Source organism: Oncorhynchus nerka, linkage group LG26 (assembly GCF_034236695.1).
Source record: "Oncorhynchus nerka isolate Pitt River linkage group LG26, Oner_Uvic_2.0, whole genome shotgun sequence".
NCBI classification, from domain to species: Eukaryota; Metazoa; Chordata; class Actinopteri; order Salmoniformes; family Salmonidae; genus Oncorhynchus; species Oncorhynchus nerka.
In genome coordinates this window covers 7,090,945-7,118,936 of record NC_088421.1, presented here as the reverse complement: position 1 = coordinate 7,118,936, position 27,992 = coordinate 7,090,945, and the positions used below count along the sequence as shown (strand labels likewise).

The 27,992-nt window shown below is 43.9% G+C and overlaps 1 protein-coding gene and 1 pseudogene across 1 annotated transcript; both read right to left on the bottom strand.

The window, feature by feature from the left end:
• Positions 1 to 6,643: 6,643 nt before the first annotated feature.
• On the bottom strand, positions 6,644 to 25,939 carry LOC115110148 (abl interactor 2-like; annotated as a pseudogene).
• A 459-nt stretch (positions 25,940 to 26,398) lies between these two features.
• Positions 26,399 to 27,828, bottom strand: LOC115110146 (Ig-like V-type domain-containing protein FAM187A). The gene has a single exon (XM_029635551.2). The coding sequence runs from the start codon at positions 27,823 to 27,825 to the stop codon at positions 26,530 to 26,532; it is 1,296 nt and encodes a 431-aa protein (XP_029491411.1). The 5' UTR covers positions 27,826 to 27,828; the 3' UTR covers positions 26,399 to 26,529.
• Positions 27,829 to 27,992: the final 164 nt, after the last annotated feature.

Below are 27,992 nucleotides of genomic sequence, written 5' to 3'. Positions count from 1 at the left end.
AATCTCTAGGAGACCGAATGTGTCTCCTTCCTGAGCGGTATGACGGCTGCGTGGTCCCATGGTGTTTATACTTGTGTCCTATTGTTTGTACAGATGAACAAGGTACCTTCAGGTATTTGGAAATTGCTCCCAAGGATGAACCAGGCTTGTGGAGGTTTACAATTTTTTTTCTGAGGTCTTGGCTGATTTCTTTTGATTTTCCCATGACTACAAGCAAAGAGGCATTGAGTTTGAAGGTAGGCCTTGAAATACATCCACAGGTACACCTCCATTTGACTCAAATGATGTCAATTAGCCTATCAAAAGCTTCTAAAGCCATGACATAATTTTCTTGAATTTTCAAGCTGTTTAAAGGCACTGTCAACTTAGTGTATGTAAACTTCTGACCCACTGGAATTGTGATACAGTGAATGATAAGTGAAATAATCTGTTTGTAAACAATTGTTGGAAAGATTACTTGTGTCATGCACACAGCAGATGTCCTAACCAACTTGCCAAAACTATAGTTTGTGAACAAGTCATTTGTGGAGTGGTTGAAAAACTAGTTTTAATGACTCCAACCTAAGTGTATGGAAACTTCTGACTTCAACTGTATATAATGAATATGAATTTGGGGGGCTAAAACTATTCCATATTAAAGCTTTAAACCTCTCACTAAAAGTGTCACCTATACATAAATGATACTTCGTCCCAAAATGGTTCTCCAGTAGATTATTAAGAAAGGCTCATCCTTTGTTCAAAAATTGCCTTTTGGCATTTATACAGATTGCAACTTCTCATTTCCGTCTAATTGAAAATGACATTTTTATCACGTTTCAGGTAAGACCCAAATGCAGACTGTGTCGAAGCAACAATGTGTATTACAGCAACAGGGGCAGGCAAACGACAGGTCAAGGCAGGCAGTGGTCGATAATCCAGAGTAGTAGGGCAAAGGTACAGGATGTCAGGCAGGCTCAGGGTCAGGGTGGGCAGAAAAGGTCAAAACCGAGAAAACAGGAACAATAGGCAAGACAGGAGCAGGGGGGAAAACACTGGTAGGTTTGATGAACAAAACGAACTGGCACAGACAGACTGAAAACACAGGTATAAGTACCCAGGGGATAAGGGGGAAGATGGGCGACACCTGGAGGTGGGAGGAGACGAGCACAAGGACCGGTGAAACAGATCAGGGCATGACAATTTTATTTCAAGTATTGTCCTTTCTTTAACAAGCCATACAAATGTGGTTACAATTTCAATTTTATCCTCCAGAAAAGATAGCAAGACAAAAGAACAAATATTACAACAAATGTTATGGTTAAGATCAAATATACTGATTAATAAAAAACATTCTTTATGGAAAAAATGTTAAAAATGTGTATTATATTTATTAATGATATTATGAATAGAAACAGAGGAGTGGGAATATTTGCTCAATCCAAATTTACAACCAAGTAATTGCAGCATTACCACATAAATGGAGGAGGCAAGTGGAATATGGAGAAGGTAGGGAACTTATTTGCCTGCCATTCAAATTGGATACAAATTGGCTGAAAGGAATTGGCATAAATAGAAAAATATACCAGTTTCATTTGAGGACAAAAATGACAACTGCGCCGTAAAATAAATGGGAAGAGATTTTCGATGTATCGATACCTGTCACGACTTCCGCCGAAATTGGCTCCCCTGCCTGTTCGGGCGGTGCTCGGCGGTCGTCGTCACCGGCCTACTAGCCGCCACCGATCCCTTTTTCGTTGTTTTGTCTTATTAGTTGCACCTGTGTCTATTTGTGTGCTTGGTGGGCTTGCTTGATTTAAAGTACGTTTACCCGCCCTTGTTTTGTGCGGGATTATTCTTGTGTTACGTGTGTGCGTTATTTAGGTGTGTTCGTGTTCTAGACCTGGTACCCTGTGTTTTAGGGTGGTCCATTTATTTCCGCGCCCTGTGTTGTGGGTCTTGCTTTTGTGCCATATTAAAGTGCACTTTTCCCTGTGGAACTCTGCTCTCTGCGCCTGATTCTTCCCCACACACCTAGTCCCGCGTGACAATTCCATGGCACATAGTTTATGAACTAGTACAAAAAATAACACTTGAATCAACACCTAAGAGTTTTCCAATTTAAATGATTATATACAATTCTTGCCACCATCAGAATGCTATATATATATATATATATATATATATATGGGGCATACAACAATCTCAGCTCTGTAGATTTCGCTGTGAAGAGAGAATCAATAGATCATTTATTCTGGTATTACCACTATATAGCTTGTTTCTGGTCACAGGTTCAGGAATGGTTAAAAAAATCATAACATGCACTTAAAATTAACCTTACAAATAGCATTGTTGGGTGATTTGGAAAGCCATAGTTAGTCAATAAATAATCTAATAATACTCATACGAAAGATTTTCATCTTTAGCTCACAATCTGTGGATACTATACGATTAGACAGTTACAAAAATTATGTAAAAACATCACAGCACAATTGAAAAATATATGGCACATGGAAACCAAACGAGGGTGGTCTATGGTGATAGGTGGGATGGGCTGAGAGTGATAGATGGGATGGGCTGAGAGTAGCTAAGGGGTGGGATTAAAGAGCTTATGTTTGGTAATGTATTATTGTTATGTGACTGCTTTATATAAAGTACCAGGTATATCAAATGTGTATGTATATGTAGCAGAAAATCTGTAAAAAAATATATATATATATAAATAGTTTTTTTGTTATTTACATTTTTTGTTTTTGTTATCAACCCATCCACTACCCCTCCCCATAAATACACTGCTCAAAAAAATAAAGGGAACACTAAAATAACATCCTAGATCTGAATGAATTAAATACTTTTTTCTTTACATAGTTGAATGTGCTGACAACAAAATCACACAAAAATTTTCAATGGAAATCAAATTTATCAACCCATGGAGGTCTGGATGTGGAGTCATACTCAAAATTAAAGTGGAAAACCACACTACAGGCTGATCCAACTTTAATGTAATGTCCTTAAAACAAGTCAAAATGATGCTCAGTAGTGTGTGTGGCCTCCACGTGCCTGTCTGACCTCCCTACAACGCCTGGGCATGCTCCTGATGAGGTGGCGGATGGTCTCCTGAGGGATCTCCTCCCAGACCTGGACTAAAGCATCCGCCAACTCCTGGACAGTCTTTGGTGCAACGTGGCATTGGTGGATGGAGCGAGACATGATGTCCCAGATGTGCTCAATTAGATTCAGGTCTGGGGAACGGGCGGGCCAGTCCATAGCATCAATGCCTTCCTCTTGCAGGAACTGCTGACACACTCCAGCCACATGAGGTCTAGCATTGTCTTGCATTAGGAGGAACCCAGGGCCAACCGCACCAGCATATGGTCTCACAAGGGGTCTGAGGATCTCATCTCGGTACCTAATGGCAGTCAGGCTGCCTCTGGCGAGCACATCGAGGGCTGTGCGGCCCCCCCAAAGAAATGCCACCCCACACCATGACCGACCCACCGCCAAACCGGTCATGCTGGAGGATGTTGCAGGCAGCAGAACGTTCTCCACGGCATCTCCAGACTCTGTCACGTGCTCAGTGTGAACCTGCTTTCATCTGTGAAGAGCACAGGGCACCAGTGGCGAATTTACCAATCTTGGTGTTCTCTGGCAAATGCCAAACGTCCTGCACGGTGTTGTGCTGTAAGCACAACCCCCACCTGTGGACGTCAGGCCCTCATACCACCCTCATGGAGTCTTTCTGACCGTTTAAGCAGACACATGCACATTTGTGGCCTGCTGGAGGTCATTTTGCAGGGCTCTGGCAGTGCTCCTCCTTGCACAAAGGCGAAGGTAGTGGTCCTGCTGCTGGGATGTTGCCCTCCTACGGCCTCCTCCACGTCTCCTGATGGACTGGCTGTCTCCTGGTAGCGCCTCCGTGCTCTGGACACTACGCTGACAGACACAGCAAACCTTCTTGCCACAGCTCGCATTGATGTGCCATCCTGGATGAGCTGCACTACCTGAGCCACTTGTGTGGGTTGTAGACTCCGTCTCATGCTACCACTAGAGTGAAAGCACTGCCAGCATTCAAAAGTGACCAAAACATCAGCCAGGAAGCATAGGAACTGAGAAGTGGTCTGTGGTTATCACCTGCAGAACCACTCCTTTATTGGGGATGTCTTGCTAATTGCCTATAATTTCCACCTGTTGTCTATTCCATTTGCACAACAGCATGTGAAATTTATTGTCAATCAGTGTTGCTTCCTAAGTGGACAGTTTGATTTCACAGAAGTGTGATTGACTTGGAGTTACATTGTGTTGTTTAAGTGTTCCCTTTATTTTTGTGAGCAGTGTATATATATATTTGTCATCAGAAGATGGGGAGGGGTAGTGGATGGGTTGATAATAAAACAAATGAAAAAAATAACAAAAAAACTATGTAGTTCAAAAAATAGAGATAAGAAAATATTTACTAAATAAACTAAAGTAAAAATAAAATGTAACAATAAAATAACAATAACGAGGCTATATACAGGGGGTTCTGGTACCGAGTCAATGTGTGAGGGTACAGGTTAGTCGAGATAATTTGTACATGTAGGTAGGGTAAAGTGACTATGCATAGATAATAAACCGTAAGTAGCAGCAGTGTAAAAACAAGGGGGGTGGGGGGGTCAATGTAAATCATCTGGGTGGCCATTTGATTAATTGTTCAGCCATCTTTTGGCTTGGGGGTAGAAGCTGTTGAGGAGCCTTTTGGACCTAGACTTGGCGCTCTGTTACCGCTTGCCGTGCGGTAGCAGAAAGAACAGTCTATGACTTGGGTGACTGGAGTCTTTGACAATATTTTGGGCCTTCCTCTGACACCGCCTAGTATATTGGTCCTGGATGGCAGGAAGCTTGGCCCCAAGACATACTGGGCCATACGCACAACCTTCTATAGTGCCTTATGGTCGGATGACGAGAGGTTGCTATGATGCAACCGGTCAGGATGCACTCAATGGTGCAGCTGTATAATCAGGATCTGGGGGCCCATGCCTAATATTTTCAGTCTTCTGAGGGGGAAAATGCGTTGTTGTGCTCTCTTCACGACTCTCCCTGTGTGTTTGGACCATGATAGTTTGTTGGTGATGTGGACACCAAGGAACTTGAAAGTCTGGAGACGTGATGTGTGATATCATCACATGAAGTGATTTCACATATTGAAATGGTGTTTTTCCACAACTGTCATAAACATGAAACATGACTCAAACATGAAATAGTACCTTTGCCACACTCGGATAGAAAAGAACCAGAGCTGTGTTTTGTCGCAATGTAATCCCAACACTCAGAACCAAATCTCAGCTACGAGAGACTAGCTGCAATATCATTTTTTATTTTTCCTTTATTTAACTAGGCAAGTCAGTAAAGAACAAATTCTTATTTTCAATGACAGTCTAGGAACAGTGGATTAACTGCCTGTTCAGGGGCAGAACGACAGATTTGTACATTGTCAGCTCGGGGATTTGAACTTGTAAACTTTTGGTTAGTAGTCCAACTCTCTAACCACTAGGCTACCCTGCAAGTTCAAAGAGCATTGCAGCGAAAATGGAATATAAACTTCTGTCACCCTCAATTTTAATTGGTCAGAATCAAGGTAGAGTTAGTATCGACCTTCTACTATGGCTTGATCGAGAGGCACTCACAGGTGATAATATACCATGTTATTAAGTCCACAGATTGATAAAATCCCAAGTAGATAAAACCATAAGTGGAAGTGGAGTGAAAGAACAAGCTGCCAAAGAATAGCATACCTAACAGCATAGTCAATATGTACAACACAGAGTCAACACCAAGAATAATCTATTCCATCTGTCAGAGTAGATTGTTTATTTATTTTAACTAGGCAAGTCAGTTAAGAACAAATTCTGATTGACAATGACGGCCTACCCCGGCTAAACCCTAACGACGCTGAGCAAATTCTGCGCCGTCCTATGGGACTCCCAATCACGGCCGGCTGTGATACAGCCTGGAATCGAACCAGGGTCTGTAGTGACGCCTCTAGCACTGAGATGCAGTGCCTTGGACCGCTGCGCCACTCGGGAGCCAAATCATACATTCATACCAACAACGTTCTGTTGACCTATAGTCATATTATACTGAATGTTAACGCACAGCAAATATATGAATCCAAATTAACTTTATCTTACCTTAAAGACAGCAGCCGCTTCAGTAAACCTGGGACTTCAAACGGAAAGCAATAAGGACCTGAACCTTCTTTGTACTGTGTGTGTGTGTGTGTGCACGTGTGTGTGTGAATATAGAAGACCTGAGTGTATGTGTACTGCGTTAATATGTCTCTTATCTGGCAAAAGGTGTGCTATGGGACTGAGGGTTAAGGTTACAGGTTAATGGCAACCCTTTGCTGTTTAAAGGCACAGCACCTGAGCTGCCATGGCCATGATGAGGCCAAACACAATGGTAAAGTTACTGTATCATGCTGTCTTAGCATTAGAATAAGACAGTTTTAGACAACAAAATGACATGGACTTAGTTTGTTACTCCTCTTAATGCTCTTCGTAGCACATACCGTAGTCATCTTTTTTTCTATAGTTGGTTTCTAGACTAGCATGAGAATATTGGAAGAGATTAACTTTATCTGAAGTGGGTTAAGGTTTTATAATTGTAAAAGGAGTTACAATCGGAAAAGTTCATTTGGAAAAGCATTTATTGAAAGACATGTCAATAAAACATTGTTCAATCTAAAAGGACGTACTAAATATCAAAATGAAACTAACTGAAAACATGAACAAGTTGAAAAGCACTTTCAGATTTTTCAATATATCATGACATCAATCACTACAGTAAAATATTTTCACCACGTGATAGAATTCAGACAAATGTTGTTGTTTTTTGTATGAATTTTCTCAATAATCCATATATTACTTCATCTTAGTTTGAATATTACAAAATATATTAGTGCAATTCTAATTAAGAAACCAATATCATCCTGCAGAGCCAAAAACTGCAGCAGCAAAACAGTGCCTGGTTCCATTGACAACAAAAAAAACAGATGCAACTTTACCACATCATTTTGCAGCGTTCCGGGGTGGTCTTAGTGAGCACAACAGCGAGGCCAATCTAGTTCACATACTGGTACTACAGTACTTGTAAAACAATACTTAACAGGACATAGAGCTATTATATAACTTGCAAAGCATTTTCCCTCTTTACCAAGTATTCACTACCTTCATGGTTAATCAGCAAGCCGACTTTGAATCTTGTATCTAGTCTTGGTTGAAAGATAGCAGATACTAAGTCGTCCTACCTAGTGACCCTCTTGGTAATATATAGCTAGCCCCTCGCGCTATAAAGTGGCTATATTTCAGAATCCTGTTATCATTCCTTGTATAAATATTGCTTTATATTCCGTTCACATTACTTTGACCTGTAGAGGTCAGTAGAGGTCTTTCTACAAAGCTAATAGTTGACTATGTCCCCATCAAGAAACAACCACTAGCCCTAAACTCTGGTGGTTGAAAATCCATCTGGCCTATCAAAGGGACAGGTAAAGCTACAATAGTTATTGATTTTTTTACCAATGATGTGATCAGGTATGATTATACCTGTCCAATTTTTCCTGGTCAACATAAAGTGCCTAGGTAGACTTAGGGTATAGGGTTAGGGGTCATTTGTGGACAGAGCCTACTTTCCTTTTTCATATTACAGGTAGAATAAGCGAAATGACATTGCCACGAGCAGCACCACAGATATTGTGATAAGCGAGATGCAGATGCACGACTCCGCTCTCACACAGTCACACACAGAATCTGCGCATGTGCAGCACGGGTTCGCTTCACACTTTTACAACATGGTAGCCACAAGACCAAAACAGAGGACAAAGTTGAGCCTCGGGCTTCAACACTCTTAGTTGTAGAGGAAATTGACCCACTATGCTGTTTACTTTCTGCCTATACGTCATATCGCTGAGTCTACCTTTAAGTGGTCTAATATCTTAGCTGGAGGAGGAATCTACGTAGTTCCCAGGGAAGAATCCCTCTACTCCGTTGAGCAGTCCCTCACACCAGCCATCTTCATTCCTCTTGATCAGGTAGATGACTTCTCCCTGCAGGAACACCAGGTCTCCAGGCTTCCCTGAGTTGTAGCTGTACAGCGCCACCACTGGGAGGGAAAGTGAATTGCAATGAGACAACCAAGACAAAACACAAATATAGACCAAATATTATGGTATGATTTGGTCAGACATTGAATACGTACTGTAAAAGTATGCATGCAATTCGGGCCATGACGGCATTTAGTAATTTATCAATTGGTGAATACGCATGGAGCACTATCATACCTTTCTCCAAAAAGTCTGCAGGGCCAGTCGTGTCATAATCCGCAGGGGGGGGTAGGGGTGACATGTCGTCATCAAAGCCCACCACGCTCTCGGTAAAAGGAGGAGGAGGAGGGGCTGGGATCACCAGATCTACAGGATTGGACAAAAGTCATATACAGTTGAAGTCGGACGTTTACATACACCATAGCCAAGTACATTTAAACTCTGTTTTTTTGCAATTCCTGACATTTAATCCTAGTAAAAATTCCCTGTCTTAGGTCAGTTAGGATCACCACTTCATTTTAAGAATGTGAAATGGCAGAATAATAGTAGAGAGAATGATTTATTTCAACTTGTATTTCTTTCATCACATTCCCAGTGGGTCAGAAGTTTACATACACACACATACACAATTAGTATTTGTTAGCATTGCCTTTAAATTGTTTAATAACTTGGGTCAAACGTTTTTTGTAGCATTCCACAAGTTTCCACAATAAGTTGGGTGAATTTTGGCCCATTCCCCCTGACAAAGCTGGTGTAACAGTCAGGTTTGTAGGCCTCCTTGTTCGCACACACCTTTTCAGGTCTGCCCACAAATTTTCTATGGGATTGAGGTCAGGGCTTTGTGATGGCCACTCCAATACCTTGACTTTGTTGTCGTTAAGCCATTTTGACACAACTTTGGAAGTATGCTTGGGGTCATTGTCCATTTGGGATACCCATTTGCGACCAAGCTTTAACTTCCTGACTAATGTCTTGAGATGTTGCTTCAATATTTCCAGATAATTTTTCTTCCTCATGATGCCATCTATTTTGTGAAATGCACCAGTCCCTCCTGCAGCAAAGCACCCCCACAACATCATGCTGCCACCCCCGTGCTTCATGGTTGGGATGGTGTTCTGCCTCCCCCTTATTCCTCCAAAAATAACAATGGTCATTATAGCCAAACAGTTCTATTTTTGTTTCAGACCAGAGGACATTTCTCCAAAAAGTACGATATTTGACCCCATGTGCCGTTGCAAACCGTAGGCTGGCTTTTTTATGGCAGTTTTGGAGCAGTGGCTTCTTCCTTGCTGAGCGGCCTTTCAGGTTATGCCGATATAGGACTCGTTTTACTGTGGATATAGATACTTTTGTACCTGTTTACTCCGGCATCTTCACAAGGTCCTTTGCTGTTGTTCTGGGATTGATGTACACTTTTCGCACCAAAGTATGTTAATCTCTAGGAGACAGAACACGCCTCTTTCCTGAGCGATATGACGGCTGCGTGGTCCCATGGTGTTTATACTTGCGTACTATTGTTTGTACAGATGAACATGATACTTTCAGACGTTTGGAAATTGCTACCAAGGATGAACCAGACTTGTGGAGGTCTACTGTTTTCTTTAACTGAGGTCTTGGCTGATTTCTTTTCATTTTCCCATGATGTCAAGCAAAGAGGCACTGATTTTGAAGGTAGGCCTTGAAATACATCCACAGGTACACCTCCAATTGACTCAAATGCTGTCAAATTAGCCAATCAGAAGCTTCTAAAGCCATGACATAATTTTATTGAATTTTCCAAGCTGTTTAAAGGCACAGTCAACTTAGTGTATGTAAACTTCTGACCCACTGGAATTGTGATACAGTGAATAATAAGTGAAATAATCTGTCTGTAAACAATTGTCGGAAAAATTACTTGTGTCATGCATAAAGTAGATGTCCAAAGTGACTCGCCAAAGAGTGGTTGAAAAACAAGTTTTAATGACTCCAACCTAAGTGTATGTTAACTTCCGTCTTCAACTGTAAACCCGAACTGATGATAGGCTCCACCACTTGCCATACACTTCGGAACGTATGCTGAATTACTTGTATCAAAACTATAGCTATACTGCATAACTTGATCCGAGGACTCTTTAAATCAATTTCCAGTACGTAGCTTATTTGAAACTCTTTTCTACACATAAGGTGTTATCTGTCATATTGAAAAACACAAGACATCATAGCTATCAAGGAAAAAACAAAGACGTTACCAACCCAGTGTCTGACGGACTTTTAGAGGACAGAATCTGTCCATGGCTTTTACCTTCCAACACAGTAGACTCAACAGCAATAGCAGCAGAAGCAGAAGCAGCACCAGTGATGCAGTCATTTGGACAGAAGGCACCCTCTCACGCCCCCCTCTCTATGGCCTGGAGGGTGTACTGCGGCCGCACACGGCCCCCACTTACCCAGGTGATCCAGGCGGACGGGCAGGCTGGACAGGGGGCTCAGCGACACGGGAGGGGTGAGGGGAGGGGGGTATGAAGGGGGAGGGGGGATCATGACTGACCGGCGAGGTCACAGGGGGAGAGGTAGGAATGGGTGACGGAGAAAGAGGACATCAGATCAACCAAAAGGGGTCTTTAGCGGGGACTCCACATGTATTTTAATCAATGTTTTATTGGACCTTTATTTCACTAGGCAAGTCAGTTAAGAACAAATTATTTTTTACAACGATGGTCCAAATGCTAATGCTAGCACTAATATGAAGCTAACACAATTGCTTAAGCAAGGCTTGAACTTTCATCATGCATCATAAACCTAAACAACGGTGGTGTAATATTAAACCAGTTTCGAATTAGCCATGTTCAGCTCCTCATGAACTAATGATTGGTATATTAATACTAAGTCATGAGGCCATATTGGACTACAGCTGGGGGTAGGACCTGGGATGGGGTAGGTTGCCAAAGTAGCCTTACGTGATTGGGTGGTTGGCAGGAAGAGCGAGCGAGTGTAGAGCGAGCGAGAGCTAGGGCCTTTGCGGACCCTGAGGGACATGGAGCGCGAGCTGGGGGGGTGACGACGTAAACAAGACCGTCTGGGCTGCAGAGCTGAGCCGGAGAGAGACAGGTCACAGGTCAAAGGTCAAGATCAAGCAGACAGACACACAGAGAGAGAGAGCGAGAGAGGAAGACACGGAAGAGTCTAATAACAGAGATAAGGACAAGAAAACACCAAAGATCAGCATCAGCGAGCTTGCTCTACATAGAAAGACAGACAGATAGATAAACAAACCTCAGACAGACAGCTAAACTAAACAAATAGATACCAACTTTTTTAACAAATCAGATCCTTTGCGGCATTAGAAATGGATGTGAGGTCTCATTCTAGAGTCCTTTCAAAACCACGTGTTGAAAGACCATTAAAAGTACAGTGTGACACATTTAGGGCTGGGTGGTCCACCAAACCAACCCGCTCCTTTTACCTTCATCCACCTCATCACTCGGTGGACGGGGAGGGCCAGGGAGCTCCAGGCCCTCACTGGTTGGTGGAGGGAGAGGTTCGTCAGATGGTGGTGGCATAGGAGGCGGGAAGCCGTTCTCTTCAGCCACTAAGAAAAAAGCATATTTATGGAAGAGTATCTGCTTCCTTCATCTGATTTAAGTTGATATTCAGCGTTTCATACCATGTGAAATCAGTAACACAGTCATGCAACTAGGCCATAAAAGTATTTATTTCTTAGTATCACAGTGCAGGCACAAGGTTGTTTGTTCCTGGTTTTCTGCCTCTAGATGTGTCCGCATGTGCATGTCCCTAGGTGTCTCTATGCACGTGTTCTCATTTCCTCTGCTACACTGTGCTGTGCAGTGTGCGTGAGCTGTCTCACAGTGTGGGCAACACAAAAACAAGCGATATTTTCCACCTAGATATTTGATATTGAGTGTGATATTCATTTTATGACATGTTAATGTACTTTAGTTACTCATACAATACGTTTACAGTCAATTACTAATAGCATGTACGCTGGTTACAAAAAGTGTAGTCATGTTTTATGAAATTCATGATAAAGACACTTACCAGTCTCCAGTGGGGGTGGGGCAGGGGGAGGGGGATGTAGGCAAGGCTGGTATGGGCAGGTTTAGGGGTGCTGGTTGCGGGGGGCAGTGGAGGGGGAGGAGGGACATCCAGAGAGGAGGCAGGCGGCGCCATGGGAGGAGGAGGAGAGGCCGGAGTGGTCATGGCGGCGTCACCATCCTCCATCAGAGACAGGGGCGGTGGTGGGGGCGTGGCCTCCTCCAGCAGGGTGGTGATGATGTCAGAGTCAGGTGACGTGGGCCAGCCGGGGACCACGGGGGGAGGCACGGCCTTGCCGAAGCTGGACCTGTTACAGGAGGGGGAGGGCAAAGTCAAATTAAACTCTGGGTATATTTCCATGGTCTGGGTGGAGATATTCTACAGGCTACTCTACACACAAAATATACAAATCCAGAAGCACCTCACTTAACTAAGGTGTCTGAGTACTCGTAAGGAATGGACTGTTTAGTAGTAAGGGTCGAAGCTTATGTGTGTACAGTAAAACTGTTTCCAGGAAGTGTTTTTTTACCCAATGGAGCGATCGTGCAGAGAGGTGAGGGACGCCCCTCGAGACAGAGAGGGGGCTACGGGACACTGGACAGGCTCTGGGTGTGCTCTGGAAGTGCTCCTGCTGAAAACACACACACACAGCCGTAAGCGTCACATAGCATCATCACAAATACTGGCACTTGAACTCACACAGACCAGCTCTATCAACTCACAAATAGTGAGAAACGTGCAGAAAGCTTCAAATCATGCACATTGACTGAGAGATGTTATCTTCTCTCACTCAACAGTTTAAATATACTACTCAGTGCAAATGATACCCGCATATTTGATTTCTATACTTTTTGGCATAATCACATTGTGAAATCTCTGTGCTCTTTCTCCTGCCAACATTAAATCTCCCTCTGGCTGAAAGGCACTCAATCCCCTACTGAATGAACACAACAAACATGATTGGACAGGAGGTGTGGTTAGCCATGAATACTGTTTAACCTCCTTCCCCAACCCTACCCACAGCACACACAAATTATTTGAAGGATTTCTTTTGCTGATGTTTCTGGTCTTGAATAAAAGTTAAATAAAGTGTTTTTGTGGGCCACTGAGCATAGAGGACGTGCGGAAAGTAGGCTTCCTGTCTGAATGACTATTTACAGGAAGTGAAACAGCTACAGTTAGACTGACAGTGTGAGAGCAGAGCAGTCAAATGGAGCCAGCAGTGTCAGCATCATACCTGATGGTGCCGCCATGTTTGCGTATTGACCCTGGTTTCCCCAGCAGCTTACCAGAATCCTGCGGGGAAGTGGTGAGAGAAAGGGAGAGCAGAGTGAAAAAGAAGAGGTAGTTTATGTGTGTGTGTGTGCGCGCGTGTGTGTGTTGTAGATGAGTGAATTGTGTTGGAGCATCAATGAAGCGGCTTAGCCTTGGCAAAACTAATTAGTGCGTCTAGCCATTTTCCCACGGTGCACAGTGGCCTGCTGGCTGCTTAATCTGTGTGTGTGTGTGTGTCTGTGTGTGTGTGTGTGTGTGCGTGCGTGAGTGCGTTGCATCCGTGCATGCTTGTGTGTGTGTGTGTGTGTGTGTGCTAATCGAGGTCGGCACTACGCAACAAGCTGCTCAGCTCTAAGTGGATGTGGTGTAGACTAGAGGCACGGCGGGTAGAAAATAACGGCTGCTGCTGCCTAGCTGCATCAGAAAGGCTCGTCGAGAGGGCTAAGGAAAGCTACGGAGCCTTTGTTTCCCGCCGTGGTATCCTGGTTTTGAAAAGTCGTTTTCACCAACTTTGTAATACGTAATTACATTTGCACCTCAGTCATTTCCAACACTACTACTGAACACTGATTGCAATGTACAGTAGTGTACAGTTTTGTAGCTGTATAGTAAGACACTTGCAGGGAAAAGTATTTCTTTGAACCGTTGACCTTTTTTCAATGGCGTGGGAATGTGAGGTAAAACATGTGTTGTGAGTAATTGCACTTGAACTCGAGAACTCACGTCTCACCTTCATGCCATGTCCCTGTGTGTCCAGGTCCGAGTAGGTGATGGGACTACGGGTGTACTTGGGTTTGGGCTCCTTGCCTGTTGCCGGGGGGATTATTTTGTGACTGCGGGGAACCCTCTTGGCTGTGGTGAAAGCCCCTATCTCTCTCCGGGCCACCTTCTCTCTGTGCATGTCCACGGTCTACAAGACAGGAGGCAGAGGATGTTGCCATCAGGATATGAACCAATAACACTTCATTATAAAACTTTTTTTTTAAACTACAGATAAACATGTGCCATTCTTAATTCCTCCCCTCTGGTAAAACTTTTCTAAAATACAAAATAAACCATACAGGATGGAATAGCATGGTACCCTTTCTCTGACAACATCATTAGCTCAATAAAGCTCATTCATGAACGTGGTAATATTGTCAAACTTTCTTTCCTCCCCCCAAATAGAGGAAGTTCAAGTGAGCCCTATCATTTAGTATACAGTTGTTAGGGACCCTTCATGGGTGCCAGAAGACAATGGAGGACATCAATCAGAGGTTAGCAGGAAGGAACATTCCATCCCAGCCCCTATGATGCTCTGCGTTGAAGGTCAAAGTTCACACTGTAGCTCCTTAACCCACTCGCCCCTCCATCCCCAACCCCCTCCTCAGGCGACCTGGTTCCGTATGATAATGCTGGGCACGGAGCATGCAGGAATGCCTGGGGTCTGTGCCAGCTTTGGGGACAGTGGGGCTACAGAGAGGGGTAGCGGGGGCAGCGGGGGACAGTTGGGCTGGTGTGAGAGAGGGGAGGTGGGGGGGGGGCAGGTTTGCTAAAATGCAAACCTGCCTTTTTAACAAGGTTAACTGTGCATTTCTGCTAACCAGTGGAGGCTCCTCAGAGGAGGAAGGGGAGGACCATCCTCCTCAGTGAATTACAGAAAAATATAAATAGTGAAACACTAAAAAAGTTATCCTTTTTAGATAAAACTAAGCTAAATATATTCACGTCACCAAATAATTGATTAAAACAATTTTACAATGAAGGTCTACAGTAGCCTCAACAGCCATCTGTAGGGTAGCACCATGGTGTAGCAGGTAGGACAGCTAGTTTCCATTCTCCTCTAGGTACATTGACTTCAACACAAAACCTAGAATAGAAATTAGGCCATGCTCATGAAAAAATAATCGTCCTCCCTCCTCGGCACCAACCACCACTGCTGCTAATATACACATGCTTGTATTCTCTTCCTGAAACTGAATCGGGGCCTAACACATAAGTTGAGACATGCTAGACATGCTACCTGTCCGATGAGGTTGACAGAGGACTCCATGTGTCTGAGCTGGGAGTTCTGTGCATCCAGCAGCTTGAGGACGTTGGAGGCGAGGTTGCTGATCTGGTAGGCCACACTGGCCAGAGACTGGGTGGTGAAGTTCTTAGTCTCCTCCAGGGCCTTGGCCGCATCTGCACCTGCCTAACGGGAGGGAGAGAGAGAGAAAGGGAGAGAAATACAGAGAGAGAGAGAGAGAGAGAGAGAGAGACATGGTGAGACTGACAGTTATGAAAAAAATAAATGCATGCATGATGCTCATGGCACAAATGCCAAACAATAGAGTACGATTATGATTAGCCGATGTGTGTATCATGGTGCCGGAAAAGATGGCTGGCATTTTACGCGTTCCTAACCAAATTTGGTTTTTTTGTAACTTATTCTTTAACTTATTCTGTACATAATGTTTGTTGGTGCCGTCTCTTATGGCCGAAAATAACTTCTGGACATCCGAACAGCTGTTACTCACCACGAACTGGCAGAAGCTTTTTTTTCTTTCTTTAACGAGCCCGACGAGAACGTCATACTGCTTTGCCGGGAACAGGCCCAAATCCCCCTCATTTTTTTGAAGAGAAGGCAGCGTAAAAAAGGACAGAGGTCGGGCTGTCTTCTGAGAATTCGTAGGTGATCTAATACACCCCCACCGCCTTCCGTTCTAGTAGCTAACATGTAATCATTGGAAAATAAAATCGACGAGGAAGATTGCTACCAACGAGACCAACAAGACATTAAAAACTGTAATATCTTATACTTCACGGAGTCGTGGCTGAACGATGACATAATCAATATAAAGCTAGATGGATATATGCTGTATCGGTGGGAAAGAACAGTGGCGTCTGGTAAGACAAGGGGGGTGGACTATGTATATTTGTAAACAACAGCTGGTGCACGATATCTAAGGAAGTCTCACGGTTTTGTTCACCTGAGGTAGAGCATCTCATGATAAGCAGTAGACCACACTATCTACCTAGAGAGTTTTCATCTGTATTTTTGTAGCTGTCTACAGACCACCACAGACCGATGCTGGCACTAAGACCGCACTCAATGAGCTGTATTCTGCCATAAGCAAACAGGAAAATGCTCATCCAGAGGCGACGCTCCTAGTGGCCGGTGACTTTAATGCAGGGAAACTTAAATTAGTTTTACCTAATTTCTATCAGCATGTTAAATATGCAACTAGAGGGAAAACAACTCTAGACCACCTTTACTCCACAGAGAGATATGCATACAAAGCTCTCCCTCGCCCTCCATTTGTCAAATCTGACCATAATTCTATCCTCCTGATTCAAAAGCAGGAAGCACCAGTGACTCAGTCAATAAAAAAGTTGTCAGATGAAGCAGATGCTAAGCTAGGACTATTTTGCTAGCACAGACTGGAAAATGTTTTGGGATTCTTCCGATGGCATTGAGGAATAGACCACATCAGTCATTGGGTTCATCAATAAGAGCATCGATGACGTCATCCCCACAGTGACCGTACGTCCATAGCCCAACCAGAAGCCATGGATTACAGGCAACATTCGCACTGAGCTAAAGGATAGAGCTGCCGCTTTTAAGGAGCACAACTCTAACCCGGAAGTTTACAAGAAATCCCGCTATGCCCTCCGACCAACCATCAAAGAGGAAAAGCATCAATACAGGACTAAGATCGAATCGTACTACACTGGCTCTGACGCTCATCGGATGTGGCAGGGCTTGCAAACCATTACAGACTACAAAGGGAAGCAGAGCCGATAACTGCCCAGTGACACAAGCCTACCAGATGAGCTAAACTACTTCTATGCTCGCTTCGAGGCAAATAACACTGAAACATGCATAAGAGCACCAGCTGTTCCGTATGACTGTGTGATCATGCTCTCCGCAGCTGATGTGAGTAAGACCTTTAAACAGGTCAACATTCAGAAGGCCACAGGGCCAGATGGATTACCAGGTCATATACTGTGAGCATGTGCTGACAACTTGCAAGTGTCTTCACTGACATTTTCAACCTCTCCCTGTCCGAGACCCGTAGCACTCACTTCTGTAGCCATGAAGTGTTTGAAAGGCTGGTCATGGCTCACATCAACACCATTATCCCAGAAACCCTAGACCCACTCCAATTTGCATACCACCCTAACAGATCCACAGATTATGCAATCTCTATTGCACTCCACACTGCCCTTTTCCACCTGGACAAAAGGAACACCTATGTGAGAATGTTATTCATTGACTACAGCTCAGCGTTCAACACCATAGCACCCTCAAAGATCATCAATAAGCTAAGGAACCTGGGACTAAACACTTCCCTCTGCAACTGGATCCTGGACTTCCTGACAGGCTGCCCCCAGGTGGTAAGGGTAGATAACAACATATTCCACACTGATCCTCAACACAGGGACCCCTCAGGGGTGCGTGGTCAGTCCCCTCCCTGTTCACTCATGACTGTATGGCCAGGCACGACTCCAACACCATCTTTACATTTGCCGATGACACAACATTGGTAGGCCTGATCACCGACAACAATGAGACAGCCTATAGGGAGGAGGTCAGGGACCTGGCCGTGTGGTGCCAGGACAACAACCTCTCCCTCAATATGATCAAGACAAAGGAGATGATTGTGGACTACAGGAAAAGGAGGACCGTGTACGCCCCCATTCTCATCGATGGGGCTGTAGTAGAGCAGATTGAGAGCTTCAAGTTCCTTGTTGTCCACATCACCAACACACCAAGACAGTCATGAAGAGGGCATGACAAAACCTATTCCCCCTTAGGAGACTGAAAATATTTGGCATGGGTCCTCAGATCCTCAAAAGGTTCTACAGCTGCAACATTGAGAGCATCCTGACTGGTTGCATGGTATGGCAACTGCCTGGTATGGCAACTGCTCGGCCTCCGATTGCAAGGCAGACCGTTGTGCCTGGCCGTGGGGTGGCAGGTAGCCTAGTGGTTAGAGCATTGGGCCAGTAACCGAAGGGTTGCTAGATCGAATCCCTGAGCTGACAAGGTAAAAATCTGTCATTCTGCCCCTGAACAATGCAGTTAATCCACTGTTCCTAAGCTGTCATTGTAAATAAGAATTTGTTCAAACTGACTTGCCTAGTTAAATAAAGGTTAAATAAAAAGGCACTACAGAGGGTAGTGTGAACGGCCCAGTACATCACTGGGGCCAAGCTTCCTGCCATCCAGGACCTCTATATCAGGCAGTGTCAGAGGAAGGCCCTAAACATTGTCAAAGACTCCAGCCACCTTGGTCATAGACTGTTCTCTCTGCTACCGCACGGCAAGCGGTATCGGAGCTACAAGTCTAGGTCCAAGAGGCTTCTAAACAGTTTCTACCCCCAAACCATAAGACTCCTGAACATCTAATCAAATGGCTACCCAGACTATTTGAAGTGCCCACCCCACCCCCATCTCACGCCACTGCTACTCTCTGTTATTATCTATGCATAGTCACTTTCATAACTCTACCTACATGTAGATATTACCTCAATTCCCTCGACTAACTGGTGCCCCCACACATTGACTCTGTACCGGTACCCCCTGTATATACTAGTCTCGCTATTGTTAATTACTGCTGCTCTTTAATTACTTGTTCCTTTTATTTCTTTTTCTTATTTGTATTTTTTTTAACTGCATTAACTGCATCACCTAACAACTTGGTTGACAATAGGCTGCACAGCATGGGGAAGTAGAGCCTGCCCTTATATGTGCACTCCTTCACAGTCACATAGAAATGGACACATAATGCATGCTCACTTCTAACATGCAGATGCACAGAGACTTAGTTAGGGGCTTGTAAGTAAGCACTGTATGGTCTACACATGTATTCAGCGCATGTGACTAATACAATTTCATTTTATTTGATCACTTGGGGATCATAACAATCATGATAATAGTAGCATCTCATTTTGAAATTGACAATGTGGGATGACATTTTTCAGAGTTATGAGTCATATGACGCTGTTGAAGTGTCTGAGAAGAGCAGTGAAATCAGACCTCTCACTTCCTCCTCACACAGTGAGAATTCCTTCCTGTTCTAATTCTTCGATAATATCGAAACACACAGCTCAGTGCTAAACACAATACCCCCTTTTTTAGATGCCAAGTGAAAGCACCTATTTTACTAGCCTGGAAGAAACAGCCTGATCGCTGCCTTCACAATTCTATTTCATTTCATGGTGAACTGTCAGCAGACGCACTCAGACTTTAATTTCAAATGTTTTTGATTTCACCTTTATTTAACCAGGTTGGCCAGTTGAGAACAAGCTCTCATTTACTGTGACCTGATAAAGCAAAGCAGTGCGACACAAACAACACAGAGTTACACATGGAATAAACAAACGTACAGTCAATAACACAATAGATGTATTATTATTCATTTTTTTACATAACCATAGACCACTTAATTGATACAACACTTCTACTCACGGGTGGCCAAAACTAAATCATTCAAAGCCACGCCGCCCACGACCCCAATATAATTTCAGACTGTGCGTTGCCTTTTTGAGTGAATTATAGAGTTATCACCCATGACTGTACTTGTTAGTGACAGAGACATGATTGTTGAATTTGTTCATTCTCAGTCCTGTAGACTTCACCGAGTTCCTACTGCTAAACTGTTTATGACAATATGTTACATACAGTATATCATAAGGTCTTACTTTGATGGCCATGTTTTACCCCAACACAGTGGTGTTACAAACCTACTGGTTTACGGGCCACATCAGGCCTGCAAGTCACATTATGCTGCTTGCAAAGTGATATGTAATTCCCATTGGAATCCAGCCAGAGTTAGGGCAGCCAACAGTTGTAATTTTTATTCACCTAATCTGCATTAAGAATGACTGCCAGGGTTAGGAAAATTGATAAAGGAGCCTACCTAAAACCATTTAAACTGGAACAACTATTTCAGTGATTGGATTAGTTTAGAAAACTGTATGCAATTTATATTTGTGTAGCATAAGATGAATCAATAAATATCTGTTCAAAAACACAGGTATTAAAAACAATCCCAAATAATCGAGCTGCAGTAGAGCATGCTGGGAAATCACATAATGTCAGTTTGGTTTTGATGTGAACGTTTTACTCTACACCAAGAAAATCGGACAGAATCAGACATACACTCAACACTGGTTCTTAACATTAACACTGGGGTTATTTTACACCACTGAGAGTTAATTTCACTCCTGAAATAAAACCTTGTAATGTTACACTGAAAAATCAACACTTAGGTAACATTGTCCAATTTGCTGTGTTTGCAATCAGACATGTTCCAGCAGGCTACTTCAGTATTTAGAGCATCACCTAACAACTTGGTTGACAATAGGCTGCACAGCATGGGGAAGTAGAGCCTGCCCTTATATGTGCACTCCTTCACAGTCACATAGAAATGGGCACATAATGCATGCTCACTTCTAACATGCAGATGCACAGAGACTTCCTGTGTTACTTTCTGTGCTCAGATGAACACTAATCTCTCTCTCACACTCAAATGCCGATGGAGAGACACGTCACACACAGACACAACCAATTAGGATGCACTCAGTTGTGTTTCTCTTCATCTCGAAATCCTCTCTTTATACTGAAATATTTGAAGGAGTTGGGTGTCACCGGAAGTGCACTTCGTCTTGCTCATCTTGACAATGCACAATCTAGCAGCATCACTGTTCCAGTGTTCACACTAGATTAGAATACAAGCACAGAAATGCTCTTTGTCAATTTCGTAAGCTTTCTAAACTAGTGTGAGTACTTCTGACTATGTAAACTCATCTAAACTAGTGTGAGTACTTCTGACTACGTACACTCATCTAAACTAGTGTGAGTACTTCTGACTACGTACACTCATCTAAACTAGTGTGAGTACTTCTAAACTGACTACGTACACTCATCTAAACTAGTGTGAGTACTTCTGACTACGTACACTCATCTAAACTAGTGTGAGTACTTCTGACTACGTACACTCATCTAAACTAGTGTGAGTACGACTACACTCATCTAAACTAGTGTGAGTACTTCTGACTACGTACACTCATCTAAACTAGTGTGAGTACTTCTGACTGACTACGTACACTCATCTAAACTAGTGTGAGTACTTCTGACTACGTACACTCATCTAAACTAGTGTGAGTACTTCTGACTACGTACACTCATCTAAACTAGTGTGAGTACTTCTGACTACGTACACTCATCTAAACTAGTGTGAGTACTTCTGACTACGTACACTCATCTAAACTAGTGTGAGTACTTCTGACTACGTACACTCATCTAAACTAGTGTGAGTACTTCTGACTACGTACACTCATCTAAACTAGTGTGAGTACTTCTGACTACGTACACTCATCTGTTCCTCTTTCTTTGACAGGAATGTTTCTTAATCTACACTGAACAAAAATATAAACGCAGCATGTAACAATTTCAACATGTTACTGAGTTACAGTTATTATAAGGAAATCAGTCAATTGAAATGAATTCATTAGGCCCTAATCTATGGATTTAATGACTGGGTATGCATCTGATACAGAAATGCATCTGTTGGTCACAGATAACTTTTTTTTTTAAAGTAGGGCGCGGATCAGAACACCATTCCATATTTGGTGTGACCACCATTTGCCTCATGCAGCCCGACACATCCTCGCATAGAGTTGATCAGGCTGTGGATTGTGGCCTGTGGAATGTTGTCCACTCTTCAATAGCTGTGCGAAGTTGCTGGATATCGGCGGGAACTGGAACAAGCTGTCATGCATGTCGATCCAGAGCATCCCAGACATGCTCAATGTGTGACATGTCTGGTGAGAATGCAGGCCATGGCAGAACTGGAACATTTTCAGCTTCCAGGAATTGTGTACAGATCTTTCCGACATGGGGCCATGTATTATCATGCTGAAACATGAGGTGATGGCGGCAGATGAATGGCACGACAATGGGCCACAGGATCTCGTCACGGTATCTCTGTGCATTCAAATTGCCATCGATAAAATGCAATTGTGTTTTTTGTCCGTAGCTTATCCCCGACCATACCATAACCCCACTCCCACCATGGGGCACTCTGTCACAAAGTTGACATCAGCAAAACGCTTACTCACACGACGTCATACACGTGGTCTGTAGTTGTGAGGCCGGTTGGACGTACTACCAAATTCTCTAAAATGATGTTGAAGGCGGCTTATGGTAGAGAAATGAACATTGCAATCTCTGGCAACAGCTCTGGTGAAGATTTCTGTAGTCAGCATGCCAATTGCACGCTCCCTCAAAACTTGAGGCATCTGTAGCATTGTGTTGTGTGACAATACTGCACAGTTTAGAGTGGCATTTTATTGTCCCCAGCACAAGGTGCACTTGTGTAATGATCAAGCTGTTTAATCAGCTTCTTGATATGCCACAGCTGTCCGGTGGATGGATTATCTTGGCAAAGGAGAAATGCTAAAGTGCTAAAATGTCCCTCCATCCACCCTCTGTGACTTCTAGAAAGATTTTAACCTGCTAATCCCCAAAAATACTCCCAGGTTTTCACCATGATTGTAAAGCCCTAGTTTTTGTGTTGCTTTGACAAAGTTATTTCTGAAGATTATTATTTATTTCATGTGATTAGTGATTCATTTAAGTCTGTGTTTTCAACCCCGTTAGCCATAACTAGACAGACTAGACATGTTTTAACAATTTAAAGTTTGTAGTGAATCTTGCATTCAATTGTCCCTCCATGTTGCACACAATAAGCTTCCATTCCCCTTGTCACAAGGGGATTCATGGCTGATTTAACTAATAATTACCAGTTGGAGTGCCGTTCAAGTGGATTTTTCCCAGATGTGGTAAATTCTCATTTCCCACTTGGTTACGAACGCACCATAACACTGCTAAAACTCCACTGTAGAGCTGTATAGTAGTAAAGTAATAGTATAAACACTAATTGGAAGCACAAGACACAGACGTACACTTTGACATATTGTGGACCATTGTACAGTTCTCATTTAAAATCGGGCACAGCATTTTTTTCCATTATTTAACTACGCTGAAGAGAGGCACTTACAATAGTAATTGTCTTTATCTATTGTGATTGGAAAACATTTTTCACGAAGTTGAACATGTGCTGTTTATGATAGAATGTTAAAATTAGGTTGAAATCAATGTTCTTTTTTTACTCACCATCACAATTTAAATGATTTCACTGCCAAGTTTTGGCTTGGTGGCCCCAAAAATGATCTCCATTGGTCAATACGTAAAGAGTAACTTATAAGAAGCTGAATTAGGAACCACTTTGGCCACGTGGTAGACTACACTCTTAGAATTAGTGGTGATTCAAGGAACCCTGGAGATTCTAGTCATGGTTCATGTTTGCACATTCGGTTACTTGATGGGTTCTTGGAGGAACCTTGAATGGTTCAGTGTAGCATGGCATTTATGGAGGAACCCTTGAGAGGAGATATATATTTGGGGGGCCACCCGTTACATGCTGACCACCCCAGCCAAGTTGCATGCGCGTTGCGAAATAAACGTACACATACATGTTATTCAATAATTTAATCCAAACTGCTCGCTCGTGTCAACAAGCGTCTGGTAGCCAGAACATGATTTTGTGTGAATCAAAATGGGTCCAATTTTTTACTAAGATCCAGAAAAAAAAGACCTTGTGCATTTCAAGTAAAATAACAACCCAATGTTTATATCCCAGGACAAATTATCTAGCAACAAGCTAGCTAGCTAAATGACCATGAATGTCTCATGTGTTTCAACCTGTCCCCAAATTAACAGTTGGTTCAGAGTTCGTTTTGACATTTCAACCTGCGTGTCCTGATCGCGTCTGCTGTCGATGGACAAAATCAACATGCGCGCGTGTGCCGGGTCTAGTCAGCATGTTAGAGTAAATGCCAGTCCTGTTCATCTGTTCTATTGTATTGTTATCACATGTTAAGGTTGAACACTGGCAGTTGTATAGCTTCAATGAGGCTTCAGAGGGATGAGCCTATGTAAATCCCAACGTTGGGGTAGTTATCACTTTATTACTGTATGAACTCAGCAAAGTTAATATATTATATTACAATATGTGTAATATGCATAAATATTCAAGGGACATTTTAATTTGCAGTTTACAAACTTAACATTATGAACAGGAATGACATTACGCTAACATGTGACCAAAAATAACAATCGGAAAGCCACGACTCCAATCTGATAGGCTGCCACACCTACAATGTATTTCATTTTAAAAAGGTGGAACGCCTCCCATCACAAAAAGGTCCCGGTTTGAATCTTTACACAGGGGTTCCTCTAAGACTTTTTTCAGAGGGGTTCCTCAAGGAAACTTTTTAAACTGGAAAGGTTCTGCCGGTGTGGCGACCCAAAAGGTTCTTCCAGGCACCTTTACATCTAAGAACCTACACTCTTTGAAAAAAAGGTTCCATCGCAAACCTAAAATGATTCTTCGACTGTCCCCATAGCAGAACCCTTTGAAGAACCCATCTTGGTTCCAGGTAGAACCCTTTCCACAGAGGGTTCTACCTGGAACAAAAAAGGGTTCTACCTGGAACCAAAAGGAACCAAAAAGGAAAAAAGCTCTTCAAAGGGACAGTTGGCACTATGCATTGGGGCAGGTAGCGTTCTCCTAGCATCCGCCAAACCCAGAATCATACATCGGACTGCCAGATGGTGAAGTGTGATTCATCACTCCAGAGAACACGTTTCCACTGCTCCAGAGTCCAATGTCGGCGAGCTTTACAACATCCAGCTGGCGCTTGGCATTGTGCATGGTTATCTTAGGTTTGTGTGCAGCTGCTTGACCATGGAAACCCATTTCATGAAGCTCTGACGAAAAGTTATTGTGCTGACGTTGATTCCAGAGGCAGTTTGCAACAGAGGACAGGCACTTTTTACGTGCTACGGGCTACAGCAGTCAGCGGCCCCATTCTGTGAACTTGTGTGGCCGAACACTTCACAGACGTTGGTACTCTTAGACGTTCCCACTTCACAATAACAGCTCTAGCAGGGCAGGCATTTTACGAATTGACTTGTTCAGTAAGGCCATTCTACTTCCAATGTTTTTCTGTGGGGATGGCATGGCGGTGTGCTCGATTTTATACACCTGACCTTGATTTGAATAGCCTATTCTCGTTTCTGTGAAAGTAACGGTACTGTGGGCTATTTGTTCAACTACACATTAATTGATAGGCTATGCCATGTCTACTAGCTACGGTATAACTTAGGCCGTGTCCTAAATGGGTGTCTGCACTAAACTTCCATCTCACCTGCAGGTAGTTATTCTCGCAGTATTCGGCCACGTTCATCAGGTTGTTGTAGTTGTCCAACAGGGCTTGCCTCGCCGGCGCAGCCTCTTGGAAAATTTGTGTAATTTCATCAGTACAGCTTTGGTCCTTCATGACGACCCCTTTCGCGCAACTCTCTTCCTTGGAAATCCGTGGCGACTTCAACCTCTCCGCGAGACCCTTGTGGGAACTTGTTAGCTGAAGAAAAAAAATCACTTTATAAGTCCACCACTCAGAGACATCATCACTTTGCAGAAGCAGTATCAAAAGTAGGGCTGGAGAATCTCCCGACTTGCGTTACCAAAAAAGAGAAGCTGTTTTAACTTACCACTTGGCTGTGTGTGTCGTGTAGCTCACTTGATCTTCCTCTTTCTGCAACGCCTTGACATTTTGCAAGGCGTAGCTGCTGATGGTGTGTGCAACGCAACGCAAAAAGCCTTTGATGTTGTATCTATGTGAACCTGCCGCGGAATATCACTGCGCATAATAAATAGGCCTAATGTATGGAATTGATCCCTAAATTACCTCCTTAAAACCAGTGAGTAATGGCAATCAATCTTTTTTTAAAGGTATGCATGTCAGTTTAGCCTACGGTAAAACATGTCTTAAATGAAAAAGTAATAGGCTACGAGCTGTCTGTCGGCGTCATAGTGTCCGCATTGACATCCAGGCTAATGCATGCAGCACTAGTGCCACCTATTGGCCATAAGGCAAAAATCCAATAGGGTAGGCAATTACATACGTTTTTTTTGACACACATTCCTACATCATGAGCACACTTTATGAACACACTTTATTTCTTTAGCTAAGATTTAGACAAATTGGACGTAAAGACAATCATACATTTCAAAATGATTTGTTCAAAATAACTAAAAAAGAAATCTCATCAAGTGGCAAGCAGATTTCTAGTATTTGGCTACTTTTGGTCTTACTGTGCGCCATGTATACTTCAACAGCACTATCAAAACAAATACCCCAGTCATCCCTCCATAGCAGAGGAGAATAATCCTCAGGGCATAGAGCGACTCAGGGTCAGAGAGCAGACGCTTGCGGCCCAGACGGTAGTAAACCCCCAGCCTGATCTCAGCAGCCCTCTTCCCCTGGATCCAGCAGTAGTAGGACCCTCTGTCGTCCTGTGTTGCTGGGCTGAAGTGCAGGTGGTGGCCTGTGTCTATGAACAGACGGAAGGTCACGTTCAGACCCTCCATGTACTGGGAGCGATACAGAGGCCTAGAGCCTTGGTCCCAGGCTACCGCGTGCTGAGGTTTGGCTCCAGGGCAGGAGAGGATGAGTGGGGTGTCCACTGGGTGGTTGTGGTAGTAGACAGGGACCCCATGAGCTGCTGGCTCGTTGTAGCCCAGGAACTCCAGCAGGGCCTGGTGTTCTGGCTGGGGGATGGACTTGGGGGGGCAGGGGACCTGGCAGCTCCGCACCCCCAGCTCTGCCCCCTGGTGGTTGGTCTGGGTGAGGCCAAACCTTTGGGGTACAGCGGAGGAGCCGCAAGAGGCCACCGTCTGAGATGTCCACCTGTAGCGCACGTGGAGGTAGTCGCTCTTCACATAGCAGAGTCCTACGCGGGTCTGCTCGCCCCGCACGCCACAGCGGTCGCACACGGACCACGGCCAGAAGCTGGTGAACACTTGGTAGAGTGGAAGATCCTGGTTGGATCTCGAAGCTGCCCTCGCCGCCACTGCTGCTGCTCTCCCCAGTCTCTGGGCACGACTCCAGGGAAAGGACACCCTGTGAGCCTCTTGGACGTCCACGTCATAACCATAGAAGAAGTCCCCCTTGGTCGTCCCACAGAGGTAGTGGCCCGAGTCTTCCTCCTGGGCCCTAAAGATGAGCAGGCTGAAGAGGCGGATAGAGAACCTACTCCGGAGGTCCCCTCCCCGGCCCACTTTGGATGAGTCCACCACAGAGGTGCCCTGGAAGTCAGTGAGGGCCCTGGTGTCCGGGCTGCCCAGCTTTTTCTGGTAGTACCATACCACAGAGTGGGCCTCCTCAGGCTTACAGTGACAGGGCAGCTCTACGGTCATGTCAACCAAATAGGCAGCATTGTCAAACACAAGGAAGGCAGGACAGGCCCTACTGGCAAAAATGTCCTCCTTGTCTTCAGGGGCCTCATAGGTAGACAGTAGGGAGAAAGAGAGGGTCTGGAGGAGGAGTAGCAACAAGGACATGTGTTTTAAAGGGATCATCATGTCCCTAGCCCCATCGTTGTCCTCTTCAAGTTATAAGTCGCTCTGGATAAGAGCGTCTGCTAAATGACTTAAATGTAAATGTAAATTCTTAGTCTATCTAGATATGCTATGAAAGGGCCATTACGTATTCTAGAATGTTCAGAGATCCACAAAGAGATTCTCTGGTT

Coding starts and splice junctions, on each gene's coding strand:
- LOC115110146 (XM_029635551.2), bottom strand. CDS start 27,825: ATGATGATCCCTTTAAAACACATGTCCTTGTTGCTACTCCTCCTCCAG.